Source organism: Salmo salar, chromosome 14 (genome assembly GCF_965601325.2).
Source record: "Salmo salar chromosome 14, fSalSal1, whole genome shotgun sequence".
Lineage (NCBI taxonomy): Eukaryota > Metazoa > Chordata > Actinopteri > Salmoniformes > Salmonidae > Salmo > Salmo salar.
Genome location: NC_138304.1, coordinates 77,373,844 through 77,395,850, shown reverse-complemented (window position 1 = coordinate 77,395,850; position 22,007 = coordinate 77,373,844). Strand labels below are relative to the sequence as shown.

General features: G+C 40.4%; 1 protein-coding gene across 1 annotated transcript; it reads right to left on the bottom strand.

The window, feature by feature from the left end:
• Positions 1–357: 357 nt before the first annotated feature.
• Positions 358–21,674, bottom strand: LOC106570185 (synaptic vesicle glycoprotein 2A). Its single transcript, XM_014142232.3, has 13 exons — positions 21,351–21,674; positions 15,619–16,395; positions 14,302–14,482; positions 12,412–12,563; positions 12,130–12,263; positions 8,379–8,468; positions 6,191–6,298; positions 5,841–5,929; positions 5,414–5,578; positions 5,094–5,227; positions 4,740–4,943; positions 4,368–4,527; positions 358–4,205 (listed from the first exon to the last, which is right to left on the bottom strand). The coding sequence occupies exons 2-13, from the start codon at positions 16,217–16,219 to the stop codon at positions 4,022–4,024; spliced, it is 2,202 nt and encodes a 733-aa protein (XP_013997707.1). The 5' UTR covers positions 16,220–16,395; positions 21,351–21,674; the 3' UTR covers positions 358–4,021.
• Between the last annotated feature and the right edge of the window lie 333 nt (positions 21,675–22,007).

Here is a 22,007-nt window from a genome sequence, read left to right as displayed (position 1 = left end):
GTTCCAAGATAATGGGGCAGCACAGCTACAAGCACTGTGTTGGGAACAATATATAAAATACAGTTCATTGACCTTAGACGGTCATTTCCATGACTCTGTTGGGTACGTTAAGTGCGTCAATATTTTGGCAGCGGAACCTAAAATGGCCTTCTAGACAAACATATAACAGTGAGTCTGTGGCCTTACAGTTAAGGATGGCCATCCTGCTAACTGATAGAAGGAACAGTGATGTGTAAGAGGCCTTGTGTTTGTTACAAATTTTAGAGCAGCATTCAGCATTGTTGATTCCTACGGTGACACACACACACACACACACACACACACACACAATATCCTTATCACAAACAGGGAAAGGACTTTGTTTTTACGTCCATAGTAGTTTATTATTTTCTTCATAGAACTGGATAGACAAATGGCCCACAAATTTGAATCCCATCATAAGTAACAATTCTCACATAAAATACACACAGCACCTGGTCAGCATCACTGTAAAATATTCTCAACATCCCATGGGAGTGATTACTGAAGAATTTATTCACGTTTTTTCTTAAATGTCATTTACAAAACAAAGACAACATACAATAGTGTTCTGTCATGTTGACAGTATTGTCAAAGTGTTTTCCTTGATCTTTTTTTGTCCACATATTTTATACTCATACGTACAAACATCTACAGTTTCTACACACAGTACAATGATTACACGTTGATTTTTAAGTCACATTAAAAAAACGGCAGTTTCATCTAAGTGGACATGAGCTTTAATTTACTGAGGGCGCTCTTTTGATGAAAACATGGCGGCCATTTTGAAATACTTACTTTTGGAAACCCATCTATGCTTGTGCCTGTTCACTAGGAAAGGGTGAAAGATATCCCTTTTATTGCTTTGATTTCTTTTCTCCTTGAACTTTAACCTCCACTGAAAGCAGAGAGAAGTACAACCATTTAACAGGATCACCAGACTTACCAACAACAGCATACTTTAAAAAACACAGACTAAACTTGCACCAAGTCATCCCACTCTGACCAAAAGCGGTCGTGGAACTGATACTGTACATAAAGACCCAAAGTGTCACCATACGACAGCAATACAAAAGCAGCTCCTGCTTTGGACAAACAGACCAGGAATACGAACAGCCAGAGAGATCATACACTACAAGCACGCTTAACATCCTGCTTACTGTGAAGGCTACTTTGACAAGCCTGCCACAGGGACCTTTGATCTTAGAGAGATATGAACAGAGAAAAGTTTAAAGGTTGATGGGTCTAAAACTAGAGTCCAGATTCTTATGCTGGAAACTACACGCATCTGAACGGGATAATGGCTGGGATTTTGACACTCCCCAAAACCACTCTGCAATTGGTAACACATGTCATTTGAATTTGCTTTGTACAAATGTCATGTGCTTTTCTCATGATTACCACGCAACCTGTCAGGCAATCACAGAGACAAAATATCGCTTTTCAGAGGAAAACATTTGTTTGGCGGAGACCCAATCAGCAAAAGAGCGCCCAAGGCTGACACTATAAAGAACATCACATTGATCTAGATATCTATTGCATTAGTCTTTTAGTTCATAGATATGTTATAATGGCCCCTATTGACCTGTGCTCGTTCTTAGGGATGAAAACACCAGAACAACAGAAGTAGAAAAATATTTGGCACTCACACTCACACATGCACGCACTCACTCACACATGCACGCACACACACATGCACGCACTCACACATAGAGAGCACAAGAGAGATCACAAATTCAATCTACACACATTGTTTTACACTTATCTTTCGCAAACTCACTCAAACACACTAGGTCTAGAACAAGTTTGTCAGTTATGTGCACACACAAATAACAATAGATGTCACATACAGACATACGCAACACTAAAGAGATCCGATTTGAAGAAATAATTCCAGTACCACTGGAAGACACTGCTCTTGTACCAAGCACACAGCAACAGAGAAATCCCACAGGCCACACATTTAACAAGCCCAATCTCCCTGCAGTCAGATATCACACTCACACTACAGCTGAGCAATGGAGAGATCAGCTCTCTCACTGATTGTCACCACACTTGTGACACAAAGATTAAAAGGGATGGCGTGGACATGGTGACAAGTAAGCACATAATAATCAACAAAGGGCCAGATTCAACCAAGCCTGCCTTGCCAACGTACATGCCCTCCCTCTGAAGGGAATTTTATTCTTTTTTTTTATTTTTTGGGGGGGCAATACATTTTACATTTCTTATCACAGGGAAAAATAGTGTTTTATACTACGGTGGGGGAAAAAAAACAGTTTGCATTTAATTGAGCCCTTCAAATGAATCTGTGAGTGACTAGTTGCTATATTCACATGAGCCGTATGACTGAAGGATAATGTGCTTCGTAACAGTGTACATGGATTCATTTGTGCTTCATTAATACTGCATTGCTTGGCGACTGAACGGGCTGACTTCGGTCCTCCTAGGTATAATGTTCTATATGCCTTAATAGACAGCAGAGGGCAGGGCATGTTGGCCTCTGCTAAATTGAATGCTGATGCAAAGAGAGCATAAGACCACTGTGTGATACGCAGGAAGCATGAGTTGTAATCCTGGACTCATTGACGTATTCGTTATTTCAAAGTAACAATATTGTAGATTTTCAAAATGAAAGGATATCTCCACTGATGTGTTAAATAGGTTGTTATCGTATTCACTCGTCTTTGTCTGGCATTCCAATAACTTTACAGGGTCCCAATGATGCACTTTATCAATGTAGATCAATGTACATGAATGAGTGTCCCAGAGGTCTCATATAACCAATTACAAGAACCATACAGAAGGATACACATGATGTAACTCTTTCTCCATCTCCCTCCATCTCACACACAACATAAAATGATTTAGACATATGCAGTATTTCACTGCTTGAAGTAAATCTGATGCAGAAAAACAAATACAGTAATTGTTTAGTGTGCATGGGGATCCATAATAAATACGAATATAAAACAAAAAACGATCCCTTCAAATTGCCATCAATAAATAAGCTAAAATATTTACCAGTTATTGGTCATGTCGTTATTTCAATTCTTACAATATACCTTCAACACACATGTACAGTCTGTTTTCTATATGATAACATAACTAGTATCAATGCCACGTTTGGACAAATAATATATCTCATTATTTTGAAGCAGGGAGCTTGGTGCATGTCACCTGGTAAGGGACATATTGTTTGTAATATTCTCTTTCAGAGGAAGCCAATAAGAGATTTAAATGACAATGATCCTGTCCTTTCTTCCTCCCAGATCCTAAAGGACAGAGGATATAAGATGCAAGCAATAGCCTGATCAACAAATGGGCTTCTATCATACGGCTTTCACTCATCAAGTCCATTCAGATTACAAAGGACAAGAAGCTTTGAAGTATGATTCACCACTATTATAATCAGCCAAAGCTGAAAAACATCTATTTAATATTCAAGTATTAATTTGAGCTCCGCCTTTTCAGTAGGAAGCTAAGTTACAGTGAAAGCTATTTTCAGGTGGAAATCTATTGGAGGGCATCTGTAACCTTATTTGAATGGCATGATGGTCAGCTATGGATGCTAGAATGAATTGATGGTGTATAGATGTTTGATCTCTTTTGTTGGGAAGTATCTGTGATCAATTTATCCCCATTCAGCATTGTAGCTATCAAGCAGTATCTTTGCATCCTTTGGCAGTGGTTTATAAACTTGTATCTGTGTTGGCAGGATTTCATTCCGTCTAATCTGTAGGATCTCTTAGAAGAAAACCCAATGTGCTATTTTATGCTGTGGTGAAGATGTCAGCTAGTCTGTGCTGGCTAAATGGGTTACATCAGCATTTTAAGTATGATGCTATCCTCATTTATTCTCAGTAATCTGGGACTGTTGTGATACTGTTGACGATAGTCAGTTTTTTGGTGTTTAATGGGCTGAGATTGTATGGTTGGTCGGGTCCTGGTTGCAATGTGGCCACCGCAGCTACACTCTTCTGCCTTCTGGTGGTGAATTGTGCTACTGCAGCACCTGGCCCCGTGTTTCAGGCAGCTTTAGAGCCAGGAAACTGCCGGCTGCGAGTGCGCCCGCAGCGAACAAGATGGGCACAGCCTTGGTGATGCCTACGAAGGACTGAAAGATGCTTATGCCGAGGACAGCAGCCAGCTTGCAAAGGGCATTTAAGAAGCCAAATGCAGTGGTCCTAAAAAAGAGAAGATAATGGAAATTGGCAGAGTAACTTCTCAAAACTTAACATGAAAACTTAAATATGTTTTCAGTAAATCCAACTGCATAAAATACCCCTTTATACACTGTGCAAGAAGGAGCTGTAACACTTTAAAAAATGTGAGGTAGGTGCGCTTGCCTTTTATCTGAGGGGTACAGTTCCACAGTCAACACATCCAGGGCATTCCAGGAAGCTATGCTGATGCCGCCAAAGAGACATAAGAGGGCGATCATTCCCGACTCGGTACTGCCGAATGACAAGAAGAAACAGCTGACACAAGATATGACACTTGATCCCGCTGTGTAGGAAAAGAGATTGAGGGCGAAGAGAAAGAGAGAGAAAAAAAATCTAAGATAAGGGCTCTTTCTGTAGTAGGCTAATCATGAAATACTGTGGTATAGTAAAGCCTGCATGGTTCATGTATCACCAGATGTATAATCTCACAAGAAGAACCTTTTCTTTGAATGTTGTATAAAGCATTAATAACACATTCATGAAGGCGTGACATACCCAACATCCTCAGACGTCCAATTTTGTCCATCAGCAGGGCTGACACAATGTTGCCGGGTAACACAGCCAATGTGCCCAGGAAACTGACAAAGTAGATCATGTAGGCGTTGTTGTCATCAGTGAAGTCCAGCAGACAGCCTTCCTTGTTGTGTAGGAAGGTGCTGTTTACCAGTTTGCTGTTGATGATTCTGTTCTGGAACAAGTCTGACAAGGGAATTGAAAGCAAGAGAGGTGTCAAGAATGGGCCATGGGTAGGATACTGCCCAGGTCAATGCTAGGCATGGACTGGGCTCCTAAATATTCTAAGCTCTACTCTGTATCGTTTTATGCTTCTTGTTTTGGGAGAGACTTTACCTGTATTGTAAAAGAGAGTTGCGATAAAGGTGCAGTTTCTGAAGAAGCTTCTGCTAGAGGTGATGTCCTCGAAGTAGCACTCCTCAAACACTGAGTCCTCAAACACCATGGACTTCATCTTAAGGTTGATGAACCTTGCAGACAATGGTAAAGTAAGAAAGACCTTACATTTAATGGCCCAGCTGTATTAGAGTCGTCTACCAATTAGTGTCCATTGCATAGTTGTGAAATTAAGGCCAGCACAGTTAACCATTCCTGATTAGATACAGAATGGCATTTTGCAAATTCACAAAGTTCTGTGTAATATCATGAGGACTGACTTGTCGTTGAAGTACTGTCCTTGGCGGTGCACCTGGTTCTCCAAGGTAAAGTTAAAAGTGACATGCTCCACTCGCTCCTTGGTGAAGAACTTGGTGCGCGAGGCATATTCCTGCTTCTGGATGTACTTGATCATGTCAGGGAACCACACTGTCAGCCCATAGTAGCTGGGGGAGAAGTAAAATACAAAAGTAGTTTAACCAAATAAACATGACTATGTTTCTTCATTTTTCACTATGTTGACATCAGTTGAGTTAAGTATGAACCTCAATGGCCAGTCTGTTAAGATGGCAGGAGACACAATTTTGTATAAACCTTTTTAGATTTGATATGATAAAACATTTCTTGAGCTTTCTGATTGATCAGAAAAGAACCAGTTTGTGCACAGGCCACTGATAACAACTAAGGTCATGGCCCTGGTTCTGCTACCTGAACGACATGGTAAACCAGACAGCCATCATCATGAAGGTGGTCCTTCTGTATTCTGGATTGAAGATGGCCAAGAAGTTACTCCGCACCTATAGCAACCCACAGAAAATTACTAAGATATGCACCTAGGTTTTACAGCTGACTCGGTTTAAAAACACAAAAACACACTATAAAACCCACTTAGCAGAAATTGGGCTTTGGTCGTTTCGGATAAAACGTGTGCTAAGTGGCGTACATAATCTATGCAGTCTCATACAGTAAATGAACATATACTGTATGAAATATAATATATATACACATAAAACCATCATATTCTCATACCTGTATAGGATCTTAAACATGACGCTTACCTGGTGGAATAGGCTGGTCAGCTTCAATTTATAGCGTCGCAAAGTTGATATGTCTCCTCCCATGTCCACCAGCTCATCCATCTGCTTTACAGTCTTAATGGTAGTGACCTGGGAAAATAAGACCTTCCATTTTCAACTCATCTGTATGCAGTACATGTATACATTAGATTAGATCAGAACAACTCAATTTTCCTGTGAGGGAACTTCTCATTTGGGGTGGTAAAAAAACGAACCAAAAATAGTAGGTCTAGCATATGCATTAAACAAATAATAGTCTCATCAGACACTTCCAGCCTGCGGACGAGGTTACACAAAAACAAACAGCTAGGACAGGACTAGAGGTCGACCGATTATGATTTTCCCACGCCGATACCGATTATTGGAGGGCCAAAAAAAGACGATACCGATTAATCTGCCAATTTTTTTATTTATTTGTAATCATGACAATTACAACAATACTGAATGAACACTTATTTTAACTTAATATAATACATCAATAAAATCAATTTAGCCTCAAATAAATAATGAAACATGTTCAATTTGGTTTAAATAATGCAAAAACAAAGTGTTGGAGAAGAAAGTAAAAGTGCAATATGTGCCATTTAAGAAAGCTAACGTTTAAGTGCCTTGCTCAGAACATGGGAACATATGAAAGCTGGTGGTTCCTTTTAACATGAGTCTTCAATATTCCCAGGTAAGAAGTTTTAGGTTGTAGTTATTATAGAACTATTTCTCTTTATACGATTTGTATTTCATATACCTTTGACTATTGGATGTTCTTATAGGCACTTTAGTATTGCCAGTGTAACAGTATAGCTTCCGTCCCTCTCCTCGCTCCTACCTGGGCTCAAACCAGGAACACATCGACAACAGCCACCCTCAAAGCAGCGTTACCCATGCAGAGCAAGGGGAACAACCACTCCAAGTCTCAGAGCGAGTGACGTTTGAAACGCTATTAGCGCACACCCGCTAACTAGCTAGCCATTTCACATTGGTTACACCAGCCTCATCTTGGGAGTTGACAGGCTTGAAGTCATAAACAGCGCAATGCATTGCGAAAGCTGCTGGCAAAACGCACGGAAGTGCTGTTTGAATGAATGCTTACGAGCCTGCTGGTGCCTACCACCGCTCAGTCAGACTGCTCTATCAAATCATAGACTTAATTATAATATAATAAACACACAGAAATACGAGCCTTAGGTCATTAATATGGTCGAATCCGGAAACTATCATCTCGAAAACAAAACGTTTTTTTCTTTCAGTGAAATACAGAACCGGTCCGTATTTTATCTAACGGGTGGCATCCCTAAGTCTAAATATTCCTGTTACATTGCACAACCTTCAATGATATGTCATAATTACGTAGAATTCTGGCAAATTAGTTCACAACGAGCCAGGCAATGAACGCAAGAGCAGTGATACAATTTCATGTTAGCAGGCAATATTAACTAAATATGCAGATTAAAAAATATATACTTGTGTATTGATTTTAAAGAAAGGCATTGATGTTTATGGTTAGGTACATTGGTGCAACGACAGTGCTTTTTTCGCAAATGCGCTTGTTAAATCATCACCCGTTTGTCGAAGTAGGCTGTGATTCGATGAGAAATTAACAGGCACCGCATCGATTATATGCAACGCAGGACACGTTAGATAAACTAGTAATATCATCAACCATTTGTAGTTAACTAGTGATTATGTTAAGATTGATCGTTTTTTTATAAGATAAGTTTAATGCTAGCTAGCAACTTACCTTGGCTTCTTGGTGCCCTCGCGTAACAGGTAGTCAGCCTGCCATGCAGGCTCCTCGTGGAGTGCAATGTAAGGCAGGTGGTTAGAGCGTTGGACTAGTAACCAGAAGGTTGCAAAAACGAATCCCCGAATCCCCCCTGAACAAGGCAGTTAACCCCCGTTCCTAGGCCGTCATTGAAAATAAGAATGTGTTCTTAATCTGACTTGCCTAGTTAAACAAAGGTGTAAAAAAATAAATAATAATAATAATAATAAATAATCGGCGGCCAAAAATACCGATTACCGAGTGTTATGAAAACTTGAAATCGGCCCTAATTAATCGGCCATTCTGATTAATCGGTCGACCTCTAGACAGGCCAATACAACTTCATAAACCCTTTTTGCAGAATAACGTTTTAATTAAAAGACTTTACATATTTGTCTCAGAAATACTCACAGAAAACACCTTCTCTGGGTGTCCCTTTGCTCTCATGTTGGTGTCGTGAACTTGTTTCAGAATCATCCAGCCTTCGTCGTGTTTGCCGTTCTGTTGGGAAATGATTGCATATTTCATCAAAAACACTTACAGTTGAAACACATTACGAGTATTGTGAAACATCATATCTGTGTGAAGTATCTAAGGGTGTACTGTAATGTGCCTTAATATAACTTCCATTAATTTGCAATAAAACCTTATATTTTGGGTTACGCTACTAGAGTAAGTCGTGTTAAGCTCAAGAATCAATGTGTACAGTGCATTCAGAAAGTATTCAGACCGCTTGACTTTTTCACATTTTGTTACGTTACAGCCTTATTCTAAAATGGATTCCATCATTTTCCCCCTCATCAATCTACAAATAATACCCCATAATGACTAAGCAAAAACAGGTTTACAGAAATGTTTGCAAAACAAATGTACAATAATTCAAATTTACGTAAGTATTCAGACCCTTTACTCAGTACTTTGTTGAAGTACCTTTGGCAGCGATTACAGCCTTGAGTCTTCTTGGGTATGATGCTACAAGCTTTGCACACCTGTATTTGGGGAGTTTCTCCCATTTTTCTCTGCAGATCCTTTCAAGCTCTGTCAGGTTGGATGGGGAGCATCACTGCACAGCTATTTTCAGGTCTCTCCAGAGATGTTCGATTGGGCTCAAGTCCGGGCTCTAGCTGGGCCACTCAAGGACATTCAGACACTTGTCCCGAAGCCACTCCTGCGTTGTCTTGGCTGTGTGCTTAGGGTCATTGTCCTGTTGGAAGGTGAACCTTTGCCCCAGTCTGAGGTCCTGAGCACTCTAGAGCATTCAGGCCAAAGAGTTCAATATTGGCTTCCTCAGACCAGAGAATCTTGTTTCTCATGGTCTGAGAGTCCTTTAGGTGCCTTTTGGCAAACTCCAAGAGAGCTGTCGTGTCTTTTACTGAGAAGTGGCTTCCTTCTGGCCACTCTACCATAAAGGCCTGATTAGTGGAGTGCTGCAGAGATGGTTGTCCTTCTGGAAGGTTCTCCCATTTCCGCAGAGAAACTCTGGAGCTCCTCTGTTAATTCAATCTCAAGTACTGCCATTGATTTTCTAGCCGAAATTGTAAATTGGCCACTCAGGAATATTCAATGTCATCTTGGTAAGCATCTCCACTGTATATTTGGCCTTGTGTTTTAGGTTATTATCCTGCTGAAAGGTGAATTTGTCTCACAGTGTCTGTAGGAAAGCAGACTGAAGCAGGTTTTCCTCTAGGATTTTGCCTGTGCTTAGCTCTATTCTGTTTCTTTTTATCCTAAAAAACAAGCATTCCAATAACATGATGCAGCCACCACAATGCTTGAAAATATGAGCGGTACTTAGTGATGTGTTGTGTTGGATTTTCCCCAAACATAACGCTTTGTATTCAGGACAGAAAGTTCATTTCTTTGCCACATTTATTGTAGTTATACTTTAACGTTTTGAAGAAGTAAAAAATATCTATTCAGGCTTCCTTATTTTCACTCTTTCATTTAGGTTAGTATTGTGGAGTAGCTACAATGTTGTTGATCCATCCTCAGTTTTCTCCTATCACAGCCATTAAACTCTGTAACTGTTTTAAAGTCACCATTGATTGGTCTCATGGTGAAATTCCTGAGCGGTTTTCTAAGTATTTGGCAACTAAGTTAGGAAGGACACCTGTATCTTTGTAGTGACAGGGTGTATTGATACACCATCCAAAGTGTAATTAATAACTTTACCATGCTCAAAGAGATATTAAACGTATGCTTCCCCCCCCCCCCCCATCTACCAATAGGTGCCCTTCTTTGCAAGACATTGGAAAACCTCCCTGGTATTTGTTGTTGAATCTGTGTTTGAAATTTGCTGCTCGACTGAGGGACCTTACAGATAATTGTATGTGTGGGGTACAGAGATGAAGTAGTCATTGAAAAATCATGCTTAACTATTATTGTACACAGACTGATTCCATGCAACTTATTATGTGACTTGTTAAAAAAATATTTACTTCTGAACTTATTTAGGCTTGCAACAACAAAGGGGTTGAATACTTATTGACTCAAGACATTTCAGCTTTTCATTTTTTATTAATTTGTAAAAAATTCTAAAAACATAATTACACTTTGACATTATGGACTATTGTATGTGTGCCTCGACACAATCCTGTCTCGGAGCTCTACGAACAATTCCTTCAACCTCAGAGCTTGGTGTTTGCTTTGACATGCTCTGCCAACTGTGGGATCTTATATAGACAGGTGTGTGCCCCTTTCCAAATCATGTCCAATCAATTGAATTTACCACAGGTGGATTCCTATCAAGTTGTAGAAACATCTCAAGGATGATCAATGCAAACAGGATGCACCTGATCTCAATTTCGACTGTCATAGAAAAGGGTCTGAATACTTATGTAAATAAGGTATTTCTGTTTTAAAATTTTAATACATTTGCAAAAATTTCTATAAACCTGTTTTTGCTTTGTCATTATGGGGTATTGTGTGTAGATTGATGAGGAACATTTTTATTTAATCCATTTTAGAATAAATCTGTAACGTAACAAAATGTGGAAACAGTCTAAATAAAGAAAAGGGGTCTAAATACTTCCTGAATGCACTGTAAATCTGAAGAATTGAAAATACTAAATTAACAATATCCCAGATTGTGCCTTTAACCTGTCTGGGCTAGGGGGCAGTATTTGCACGGCCGGATAAAAAACGTACCTGATTTAAACTGGTTACTACTCTTGCCCAGAAACGAGAATATGCATATAATTAGTAGATTTGGATAGAAAACACTCGAAAGTTTCTAAAACTGTTTGAATGGTGTCTGTGAGTATAATAGAACTCATATGGCAGGCCAAAACCTGAGAAGATTCCATACAGGAAGTGCCCTGTCTGACAATTTGTTGTCCTTCTGTTGCATCTCTATCGAAAATACAGCATCTGTGCTGTAACGTGACATTTTCTAAGGCTTCCATTGGCTCTCTAAAGCCACCAGAAAGTGGAATGGGGTGTCTGCTGTCTCTGGGCAAAGAACAGCAGCTCTGTTTGTGAGTGGTCAGCCTGGGGACAGTGAGACTGAGATGCGCGTTCACGAGACTACTCCATTTTTTTCTTTCAGCCTTTGAATGAATACAACGTTGCCCTGTTGGAATATTATCTCTATTTTACGAGAAAAATAGCATAAAAATTGATTTTAAACAGCGTTTGACATGCTTCTAAGTACGGTAATGGAATATTTTGCATTTTTTTTGTCACAAAATGCGCTCGCGCGTCACCCTTCGGATAGTGACCTGAACGCACAAACAAAACGGAGCTATTTGAATACAACTATGGATTATTTGGAACCAAAACAACATTTGTTGTTGAAGTAGAAGTCCTGGGAGTGCATTCTGACGAAGAACAGTAAAGGTAATCCAATTTTTCTAATAGTAATTCTGAGTTTAGTGAGCCCCAAACTTGGTGGGTGTCAAATTAGTGTAAAATAGTCATATGTTTGAGAAACTGAAGTTATAGCATTTTTTTAGGTATTTGTATTTCGCGCCACGCGATTCCACTGGCTGTTGACTAGGGTGGGATGCAAACGTCCCACCTAGCCCAGGGAGGTTAAAGGTATGATCTGCAATATTTACTGCTGTTCAATAGCCAACTCAGGTAATTATATATAAGGCATCAAATTATTGAGGTTAGAATTGGACTTGGGTAAACTGCTTTTATATGGACGACCCTTGCTTACCTCTAAGAAGAAGCGAGGGCTTTCTGGCATGGTGGTGAGAGAAGCAATAGCCGCAACAGAGGGAAATGCACACACCAGAACGAACACACGCCAGCTGTGGAACTGGTACGCTGACCCCATTTGGAAACTCCAGCCTGGGAGGAGAGGAGCAGAGAGAGAGAAATAAGACGAAGCACAAACTGTATCCCTGCGTAATCACTAGATACAACTTTGTGGTAAGGCACTTTGAGCACTTTTGGGGCTATATCCGTGATGATTGAATTCCTGCCATAGGCTACTCACCATAGTGTGGGATGATGGCCCATGCCATAGCTGAGGCATAGATGCCACCAATCATCCAGAACATGCAGAGCCAACTGAGGTGCTCCCCACGTTTCTCCTGGGCCAGAAACTCTGAGTAGTAGGAGAACACAATGGGGATGGAACCACCGATCCTGCAAGGATTAGCATAGAGAAACAAACCACTGGAGGTTAACTGAAATCAAACTTGAAGAGAATATTTGGTGGTAGGAGTGCTACATAGCTTCCGAGATGGTGCTATTTGGATGAAAGGTCATTCTTAGCATTAAAGCCAAGAAAATCTAACTCTCCTAATTATAAACAGTGCCTTCAGAATATATTCATACCCCTTGAATTATTCCACATTTTGTTGTGTTACAGCCTGAATTCAAATATATTTTTTTTCTCAACCATCAACACACAATGACAAAGTGAAAACATGTTTTTAGACATTTTTGCAAATTTGGGGAAAATTAAATACAAAATATCTAATTTACATAAGTATTCACACCCCTGAGTCAATACATGTCAGAATCACCTTTGGCAGCGATTACAGCTCAGAGTCTTTCTGGGTAAGTCTCTAAGAGCTTTGCAAACCTGGATTGTAAAATATTTGCACATTACTAATTTTAAAATTCTTCATGCTCTGTGAAGTTGGTTGTTGATCACTGCTAGAAAGCCATTTTCAAGTACTGCCATAGATATTCAAAACTAAATTGTAACTAGGCCACTCAGGAATATTCAATGTCATCTTGGTAAGCATCTCCACTGTATATTTGGTCTTGTGTTATAGGTTATTGTCCTGCTGAATGGTGAATTTGTCTCACAGTGTCTGTAGGAAAGCAGACTGAAGCAGGTTTTCCTCTAGGATTTTGCCTGTGCTTAGCTCTATTCTGTTTCTTTTTATCCTAAAAAACAAGCATTCCAATAACATGATGCAGCCACCACAATGCTTGAAAATATGAGCGGTACTTAGTGATGTGTTGTGTTGGATTTGCCCCAAACATAACGCTTTGTATTCAGGACAGAAAGTTCATTTCTTTGCCACATTTATTTCAGTTTTACTTGAACGCCTTATGCATGTTTTGAAAAAAAATAAAAATTCTATTCAGGCTTCCTTATTTTCACTCTTTCATTTAGGTTAGTATTGTGGAGTAGCTACAATGTTGTTGATCCATCCTCAGTTTTCTCCTGTCACTGCCATTACACTCTGTAACTGTTTTAAAGTCACCATTGATTGGTCTCATGGTGAAATTCCTGATTGGTTTTCTAACTCTTTGGAAACTAAGTTAGGAAGGACGGCTGTATCTTTGTGACTAGGTGTATTGATACACCATCCAAAGTGTAATAAATAACTACACCATGCTCAACGTATGCTCATTTTGTTTACCCATCTACCAATAGGTGCCCTTCTTTGCGAGGCATTGGAAAACCTCTCTGGTCTTTGTGGTTGAATCTGTGTTAGAAATTCAATATTCAAAAATCATGTTAAACACTATTATTGCAAACAGAGTGAGTCCATGCAACTTATTATGTGACTTATTAAGAAAATGTTTACTCGTGAACTTATTTAGGCTTGCAATAACAAAGGGGTTGAATACATTTACATTTCAAGACATTTCAGCTTTTAATTTTTTATTCATTTGTAAAAAATAAAAATAAAAAAGCAGAATTCCACTTTGACATTATTGGCTATTGTGTAGGCCAATGACACAACATTTCAATTTAATACATTTTAAATTCAGGCTGTAACACAGCAAAATGTGGAAAAAGTCAAGGGGTGTGAATACTTTCTAAAGGCACTGCAACTATACTAAAAAGCCCTTAAGCCCATTAAGCCCACCTGCATCTGTGTGTCACTCATTCACCATCCATCAGTTTTCAGAATCTTACCCAACACCAGAAAGTAGTCGGCATAAGAGAAAGGTGCTGTAGCCCTGAACAAATGAGGAGAAGAAGGAGAAGACGCTGTTGATGGAGAGACAGATAAGAAGGGACTGCCGTCGGCCGATCCGGTCAGCGAGCCCACCCCACACGAATGCTCCGACCATCATTCCCAGATAAACAATCAGACCTGCAGAGGACGGAGAGAGACAATGAGAGATATTCATGTTTCAATCAGACCTGTGCATACGGCTGCTTTATTTGCTATCCTTCGGCACAACACGTGGGTCGTTCCACCTCAAAAAGCACAAGAGGATTTCGACACCCACCCATCTCAGATTGTTCTGTAATCGTTTCTGTTGTTAGAAACAGATAAGATTAGCATTCCTGCAACATTATTTTGTTGAAATATCATTTGACCTCTTTGAAGTTATGCTAATTGATGGCACCCAAATTTCCATTGAAATGTATAGGATTCATATAATATTGCATAAATATAGTACCTAACTTTTTTCTAACAATGAGTTAGACATGAGGAATCAAAATAAACAGTCAAACGTTTATATTATATGAATCCTATATATTGAAATGGCCAATTTGGGTGCAATCAATTAGCTTAATTTCTCAGAAATTAAATTATATTTCAACAAAATAACGATGCAAGAATGCTAATCTTATCGGTTTGGGTTCAAAGTTCTACGGTAAATCCCTCACATCTTGAGACTTGGTTATCAAAACTCACATAAATGACTGTCTTGCAATGTACCCCCCTAAAAAGACTTGCATTTGTGCTTGCTGCCAATTGCATTGTGTGAACCTGCGGTTAGGTGTGTGAGTGGGCAGACACCGTCACACACACACACACACACACACACACACACACACACACACACACACACACACACACACACACACACACACACACACACACACACACACACACACACACACACCACACACACACACACACACACAAAGCTCAAGGGCAGTGAAAGGGGGTAGGTGTGGCATGGAGGGGGCTATTTATAGATGGTTTTCCCCTTTATGTGAGAATGAACTCTCTGTGTCAGCGGAAGAGGAAGGAACGTGTCAGGAGACAGACAGACGTGCCTGAGACAAGATCAAAGCAAGCTGCAGAGCATGCATTACCGCAGAACGACAGGGTTTAATTGAATTTGCATTGGGACCGATAAACCCCCCCACATTTGACACTCGATCAGAGAAATACAGTCTTCAACACGCTCCCAAAAAATATAAGGGTTCACTTACCTAGCACGTAAATCAATCAAATCAGTTAAAAATACACAGTTTAAGGGTCACACTTACCCAACATGCCCTTGCTTTCCTCTGACAGACACATATCCTTCTCGGCGCTGGGGAGCACAAAGCCCACCACGAAGATCTCCACACCGTCTGCCATGAGCGCCAGCCCCAGCACAAAATAGAGGGTCCACTGGAACTTCCCATGGCCACACTCCTGCAGGATGGTCTCGTACTGCTGGGCTAGCTCTTCTTGGTCCTTCCGCCGCTCCCCCTCAAACTGTGCCATGTCCCTGAACTGCTGCCCATCTCCCCCTGCTAGGCCGTCAGCAGCCTTGCTCGAGTCAGCACGGGGAATTCCCTGGTACTCGCCCTCGTAGATCTCGTCGTCTTCGTCATGACCTTCTGTGGAGTCGCTGTGGCCACCTTCATCGTCATTGGCTGCCTGGCTGTCGCCCCGGTAGTAACCACCGTCCTGTCCCCCAGGCACTACAGGGTAGTCATCGTCGTCGTCTTCCTCAAAGCGGGCGTATGAGCGTTTGCTGTACTCGTCGGTCATCTTGTCCACACCGCGGCCCACTTTCTTGGCCGCCTGGCGCTTGACCTCCTTGGCAATGTCTTTGGCGCCCTTTATAAAGGCTGTCTTGTTCTGATAGCCGTCCTCCATTATTGAAGTGTTGAGGAATCTCAAAGGCAGGGGTTTATCACCTGAAAAGTAGGTTGTGAACTCAGGAATCTCTGGGGAGTGTTTATGTCAGGTAGCGTTCCAGTTTACCCTCAACAGGGTGGCGGAGAGTTGAGCTGAATTGGATCACAGGGCCCGTTCTGTGATGGACAGCTCCTCTACAGAGGGAAAGCGCAAACACATTGTCAGTCACATGGACCATACTTCAGAATCAGAGTTGGGGTCAGTATATAATTGTAAACAAATACTGTATCGTTTAAAACATGTTTGAAACCATAATTGTGATGTAATGGAGTCCTTACATCCATAGCTCCATCCTTCAGCTCTTTATCAAAACAAGTGGCGGGGTAGCAATTTGTTGTTTTGCGAATCCCAGATTGCCCCTTTAAGTACCATTCCATCTCTATAATGCTCAATAAATGAGTAAGCCTGTTACTGTTGCTAGGGGGAGAGTATTTCTAAGCAGTTGCCAAGCAGCGTCTTATCTCAATTTACACTCTCTGAACTGATTAGGAATGGCTTGCTGTTCTCCTGTTGACATATTGTGTCTGGTGTTCATCTGATAACAACTCAACACCAGGGAAACTATAGCAGCGACATACTGAGAAAGGTAGCAGCAATTCCTAGTGGACATGGATAAGTCAAAAGCATATTTTTTCAAACATATGGAAAGGACATTTGAAATAATATAAAGTAAGAGTATGAATCCAAGTGTGTATTAGTGCAATGCACAAATAATGTTGCTTTTGACTTATACTGCTTTATTTGAAAATGGCCTCTCTCACATGTTAAGATGCAGAATTGACCATACTGGAAGTAAAAAGCCTGTAAAATGTGGATAACACTTAGTGAAGAGGTGTCTACAGGATGCTGGCCTTCTAGGCAGAGTTCCTCTGTCCAGTGTCTGTGTTATTTTGCCCATCTTAATCTTTTATTTTTATTGGCCAGTCTGAGATATTGCTTTTTCTTTGCAACTCTGCCTTGAAGGCCAGCATTCCGGAGTCACCTGTTCACTGTTTTCAGCTGTGCTAACAATTTCAAAAGGGTTTTCTAATGATCAATTAGCCTTTTAAAATGATAAACTTGGACTTTTAACACAACGTGCCAATGGAACACAGGAGTGATGGTTGCTGATAATGGGCCTCTGTACGCCTATGGATATATTCCATAAAAAATTGCCCGTTTCATTACATTACATTTACATTTAAGTCATTTAGCAGACGCTCTTATCCAGAGCGACTTACAAATTGGTGGATTCACCTTATGATATCCAGTGGAACAACCACTTTACAATAGTGCATCTAAATCTTTTAAGGGGGGGGGGGGGGGGGTTAGAATGATTACTTTATCCTATCCTAGGTATTCCTTAAAGAGGTGGGGTTTCAGGTGTCTCCGGAAGGCGGTGATTGACTCCGCTGTCCTGGCGTCGTTTCCAGCTACAGTAGTCATTTACAACATTAACAATGTCTACACTGTATTTCTGATCAATTTTATGTTATTTTAATGGGGGAAAAAGTGCTTTTCTTTCAAAAACAAGAACATTTCTAAGTGAACCCAAACTTTTGAATAGTAGTGTGTATATATATATCAACAATCTACACACAATTCTCCATAATGACAAAGCGAAAATAGTTTTTTTATAAATGTTTGCAAATGTATTCAAATTAAAAAACATGAATACCTTATTTACATAAGTATTCAGACCCTTTACTATGAGACTCGAAATTGAGCTCAGGCGCATCCTGTTTCCATTGATCATCCTTGAGATGTTTCTACAACTTGATTGGAGTCCAACTGTGGTAAATTCAATTGATCGGACATGATTTGGAAAGGCACACACCTGTCTATATAAGGTCCCACAGTTGACAGTGCATGTCAGAGCAAAACCCAAGCCTTGAGGTCTAAGGAATTGTCTGTAGAGCTCAGAGACATGATTGTGCTGAGGCACAGATTTTGTATTTAACCTTTATTTAACTAGGAAAATCAGTTAAGAACAAATTGTTAATTACAATGACGGCCTACACCAGCCAACCCTGGACGACGCTGAGCCAATTGTGATCAGGACCTCAGACTGGGGCGAAGGTTCACCTTCCAACAGGACAACATCCCCAAGACAACACAGAAGTGGCTTTGGGACAAGTCTCTGAATGTCCTTGAGTGGCCCAGCCAGGGCTCGGACTTGAACCCAAACGAACATCTCTGGAGAGAACTGAAAATAGCTTTGCAGCAATGCTCCCCATCCAACCTGACAGAGCTTGAGGATCTGCAGAGAAGAATGGGAGAAACTCCCTAAATACAGGTGTGCCAAGCTTGTAGTGTCATACCCAAGAAGACTCAAGGCAGTAATCGCTGCCAAAGGTGCTTCAACAAAGTACTGAGTAAAGGGTCTGAATACAGAGTCTGAATACTTATGTAAATGTAATATTTCAGTTGTGTATTTTTAATACATTTGCAAACATTTCTAAAAACGTGTTTTTTTTTGGTCATTATGGGGTATTGTGTGTAGATTGATGAGGGAAAAAAACTATTGAATCCATTTTAGAATATGGCTGTAACGTAACAAAATGTGGAAAAAGTCAAGGGGTCTGAATACATTGTGAATGCACCGTATATACGCTGAGAGACAGTTTCCTGTTCCCAAAGTCAAATTTAAAATGGTGGCCACCATTCGAGAAGGTGGGAATATTTTGATACAATCAACATCACCGATAACAATATTATTTGGGAGCCTTTTATCTACAGTATGTCTGCCTATCACTGCGGTAAACGTGCAATGGTCTCTTTCTCTAAATGTGAAACAAATAAATATAGCATTTATTAGTATAGCATTGGATTTTGTAAGACAATGATGAATAGATGTGTTGATACAAGAATCTAAATTTTTTACAGAATCAAATGGGTGGGTCAAATTGTAACTGAGCTTCAAATGCAATGTTTCGAACTGGCTGCCTAGGGGGATGGGCTGTATGTCCTTATTTTATCTTTCTGCTTTTTACAATTCATTATTATCTCAATCTATGGACGTGGACACATTTTCCTTGACAACAAAGTACCGAAAGCCCATTGTACAAGGCTGAAACCCAGTAACTATATGTATTTTGTTGAAACAGCTGTCCACTTCATATTTGACAAGGACTGGAGATAAACTCTAATGCTCTTCTTTACCTATAATGCCATTTTGGGGTGTTTAAAGCGGTGATTGCTTCAAATGGCTAATGAGGATTATTAATCCTCTCATGTCATGTGTTGGGATTATACGAAGGGAAAACAATAGTACAGGAGTGAGAGGATTAACTTTTTGCATCAAGACTGTGTTCTGAGAAAGAGATTGAGGTTCGAGACTGTGAGCAGATGGGAGGGGAGAGAAACATCTAGAGAGTGATAGTGAGAGGGAGGAAGAAAGCAAAGGAAGTGAGACAGGACATGAGACAATGCACAGACAGAAGGGAAGAGATACATTGAGAAAAGGGGCGATAGAACTTGAGAGAGAGAGGAGAGAGAGAGGAGAGAGAGAGAGTGAGAGGGAGAGCCTTCTTCAGGGAATTCCTTCCTTACAACAGGGTGGCAGACAAAATGATTAAAGAGCCACTTGGTGACCCATTAGCCTAAGAGGTGCCTGCCAAAAGCAGCAAGAGTGAGGATGAAAGTACTGGCGTCCCAGTACTTTACCCTAGCGATTCCCTCACACCATAGAACACTGCTAATGGCTGCACTGGGGTGCCATCCCACTTCTCACATGAAGGTGACAAATTCAAGGGGGTAGTCCGACCACGACCTGAACCAGAGGCCCTGTGACTGTCAGTCCCAACAGTCCAACGTCCCCTTGACAAGTTCATTGGGTAGCCTGGGTAAAAGATTGAAAGGAATGTGAGTCTTATTTAGTTACTTCTTGCTTTTCTAAAGTCTACCAACCTTGCCACCAGGCATACCAGCTAAGATAGATAGACAAGCTAGCTACTCTAACTTGATATATAGCCTGCAATGGCTTCTTGGTATCTAGTTATGAGAGATTGGGAACCTATCTGGGCTAGCTAAAGCCAACTTCATAAAATTGCTGTGGCTTGTAGTATTACAGAGTAAAAATGTTAAGAAAAAATGTAATATTTTCACAAACTTGTGGGGACATGTGCCACTGGGCATGACGCCTCTGCATGCCAAAAAATCTAAATCTACAGGCACTATATATGCTAATTATGTTGTGCAGGCATGATTATTTTAATGGTCAAGGAAATATGTATTTGATAAGGGAAATAGTAAACCCGTTGAACATTAGCAACAAATGGCGCCATCTGAGACAAGGTCGTCATAGATGGAAGCAAAGCATGCACATGTCTTGGCTGGCCAAAAGTAGCGCGGCTTTACTTCGACCTCAGTATGATGGTCCATCTGAGATCTTTGCAAGGTCACACATGTACGTTTATTATGTCAGAAATGGTCTGCCAATAACTTGCATTACGGACGGTTGGCATTCAGTCGACATGGAATCCCCCTTACCATCCCCCCACCAACACAATCACGATGAGTCGCCTTCGTGAAGGACAATTGCAAAATTATAACACATTTGTCAAAACACAAGGCAATACGACTGCGAAAATTAAGATAGTATGCTAGTAATATCATTTATTTTGGGGTAACCAATAATTCAATATTTAACGCAGTACAACAAAAGCAGCGCGTCTTTTACAACTGACTTTAAGCAATTAGCTCAATTGTTGATCTAAATTCAATATTCAACATATTATTTTCGGTCAAATTAATTCTTTAAAACCGAACGCAGTTCCAATCTCATTATTTGAAGAGATATGGCATTGTCGTGACTGCATTTTTACGCAGGGCTGCGGGATGATGTGGATATAATGTTAGACAGCATACTGTCATGTTAAATAGGCAATAATAAATATCCACAATTTAAGTCTGCATCGACGCATAAATAGATAGGCTACATTTCAATAAAACACAAGATGATTTTCACACCCTAAATCGTGGCCCGTGCGCAAGATCTTTCGGGATGTACGCACATCCAGATAACAACGGGGTAACGTTAGGCTTATGTAGGCTAATTATAACTAATTTGCTGAGTTTCATTTTAGTAAAGGTAACAGCATCATCTCACCGTAAATATGAATTTGGCTTTCACTATATCCCCAGCTTGAATTGTGTCCACGGGATGACAGGACGTTTGATGCTGCTGCTGCTCAAACGTGGATAGACTCCCCGTAACCCAACTGACTGAAGAGGAAGCGTGAAGCGAGAACCAAGAAGCACCACCTCAGTGGGTACCAAACGTAGCATCGTGGATCCCCTCCCCCCCCCATCGAACATTTCTGGTCCTCGGCATAAATAGACCATTCACGCACCTTGCCACGGTCTATCTTATTGGTGCTATAGTGGTTCTCAGGTGAATCATTTATCTTAACCAGTATTTCAAACAATTTGAAAGTATTAACATCCATTTTGTTTAGATGTTGCCTACCACACCCTCTCATCATCCCACACACCCAACACAATTCAAATCATGTGTAGCCTACATGTGAAAGCAAGCAACCATGACGTGTAGCCTATTTATATTCATAACATGATGGTATGTTTGTTTCAAATCGACTAATGTATGCTAGGCTTTAGCTGTATTAGGTCTACATACTCTAAATTAAAATGATCTTTACCACGCATGCAAACATGTATAGCCTATACTAGGAATTGCCTCCCTTTCAGTGATAGCCTACACTTAAGTTAACAATATTTGTATTACTCTGCTCCAATTCAATGTTCG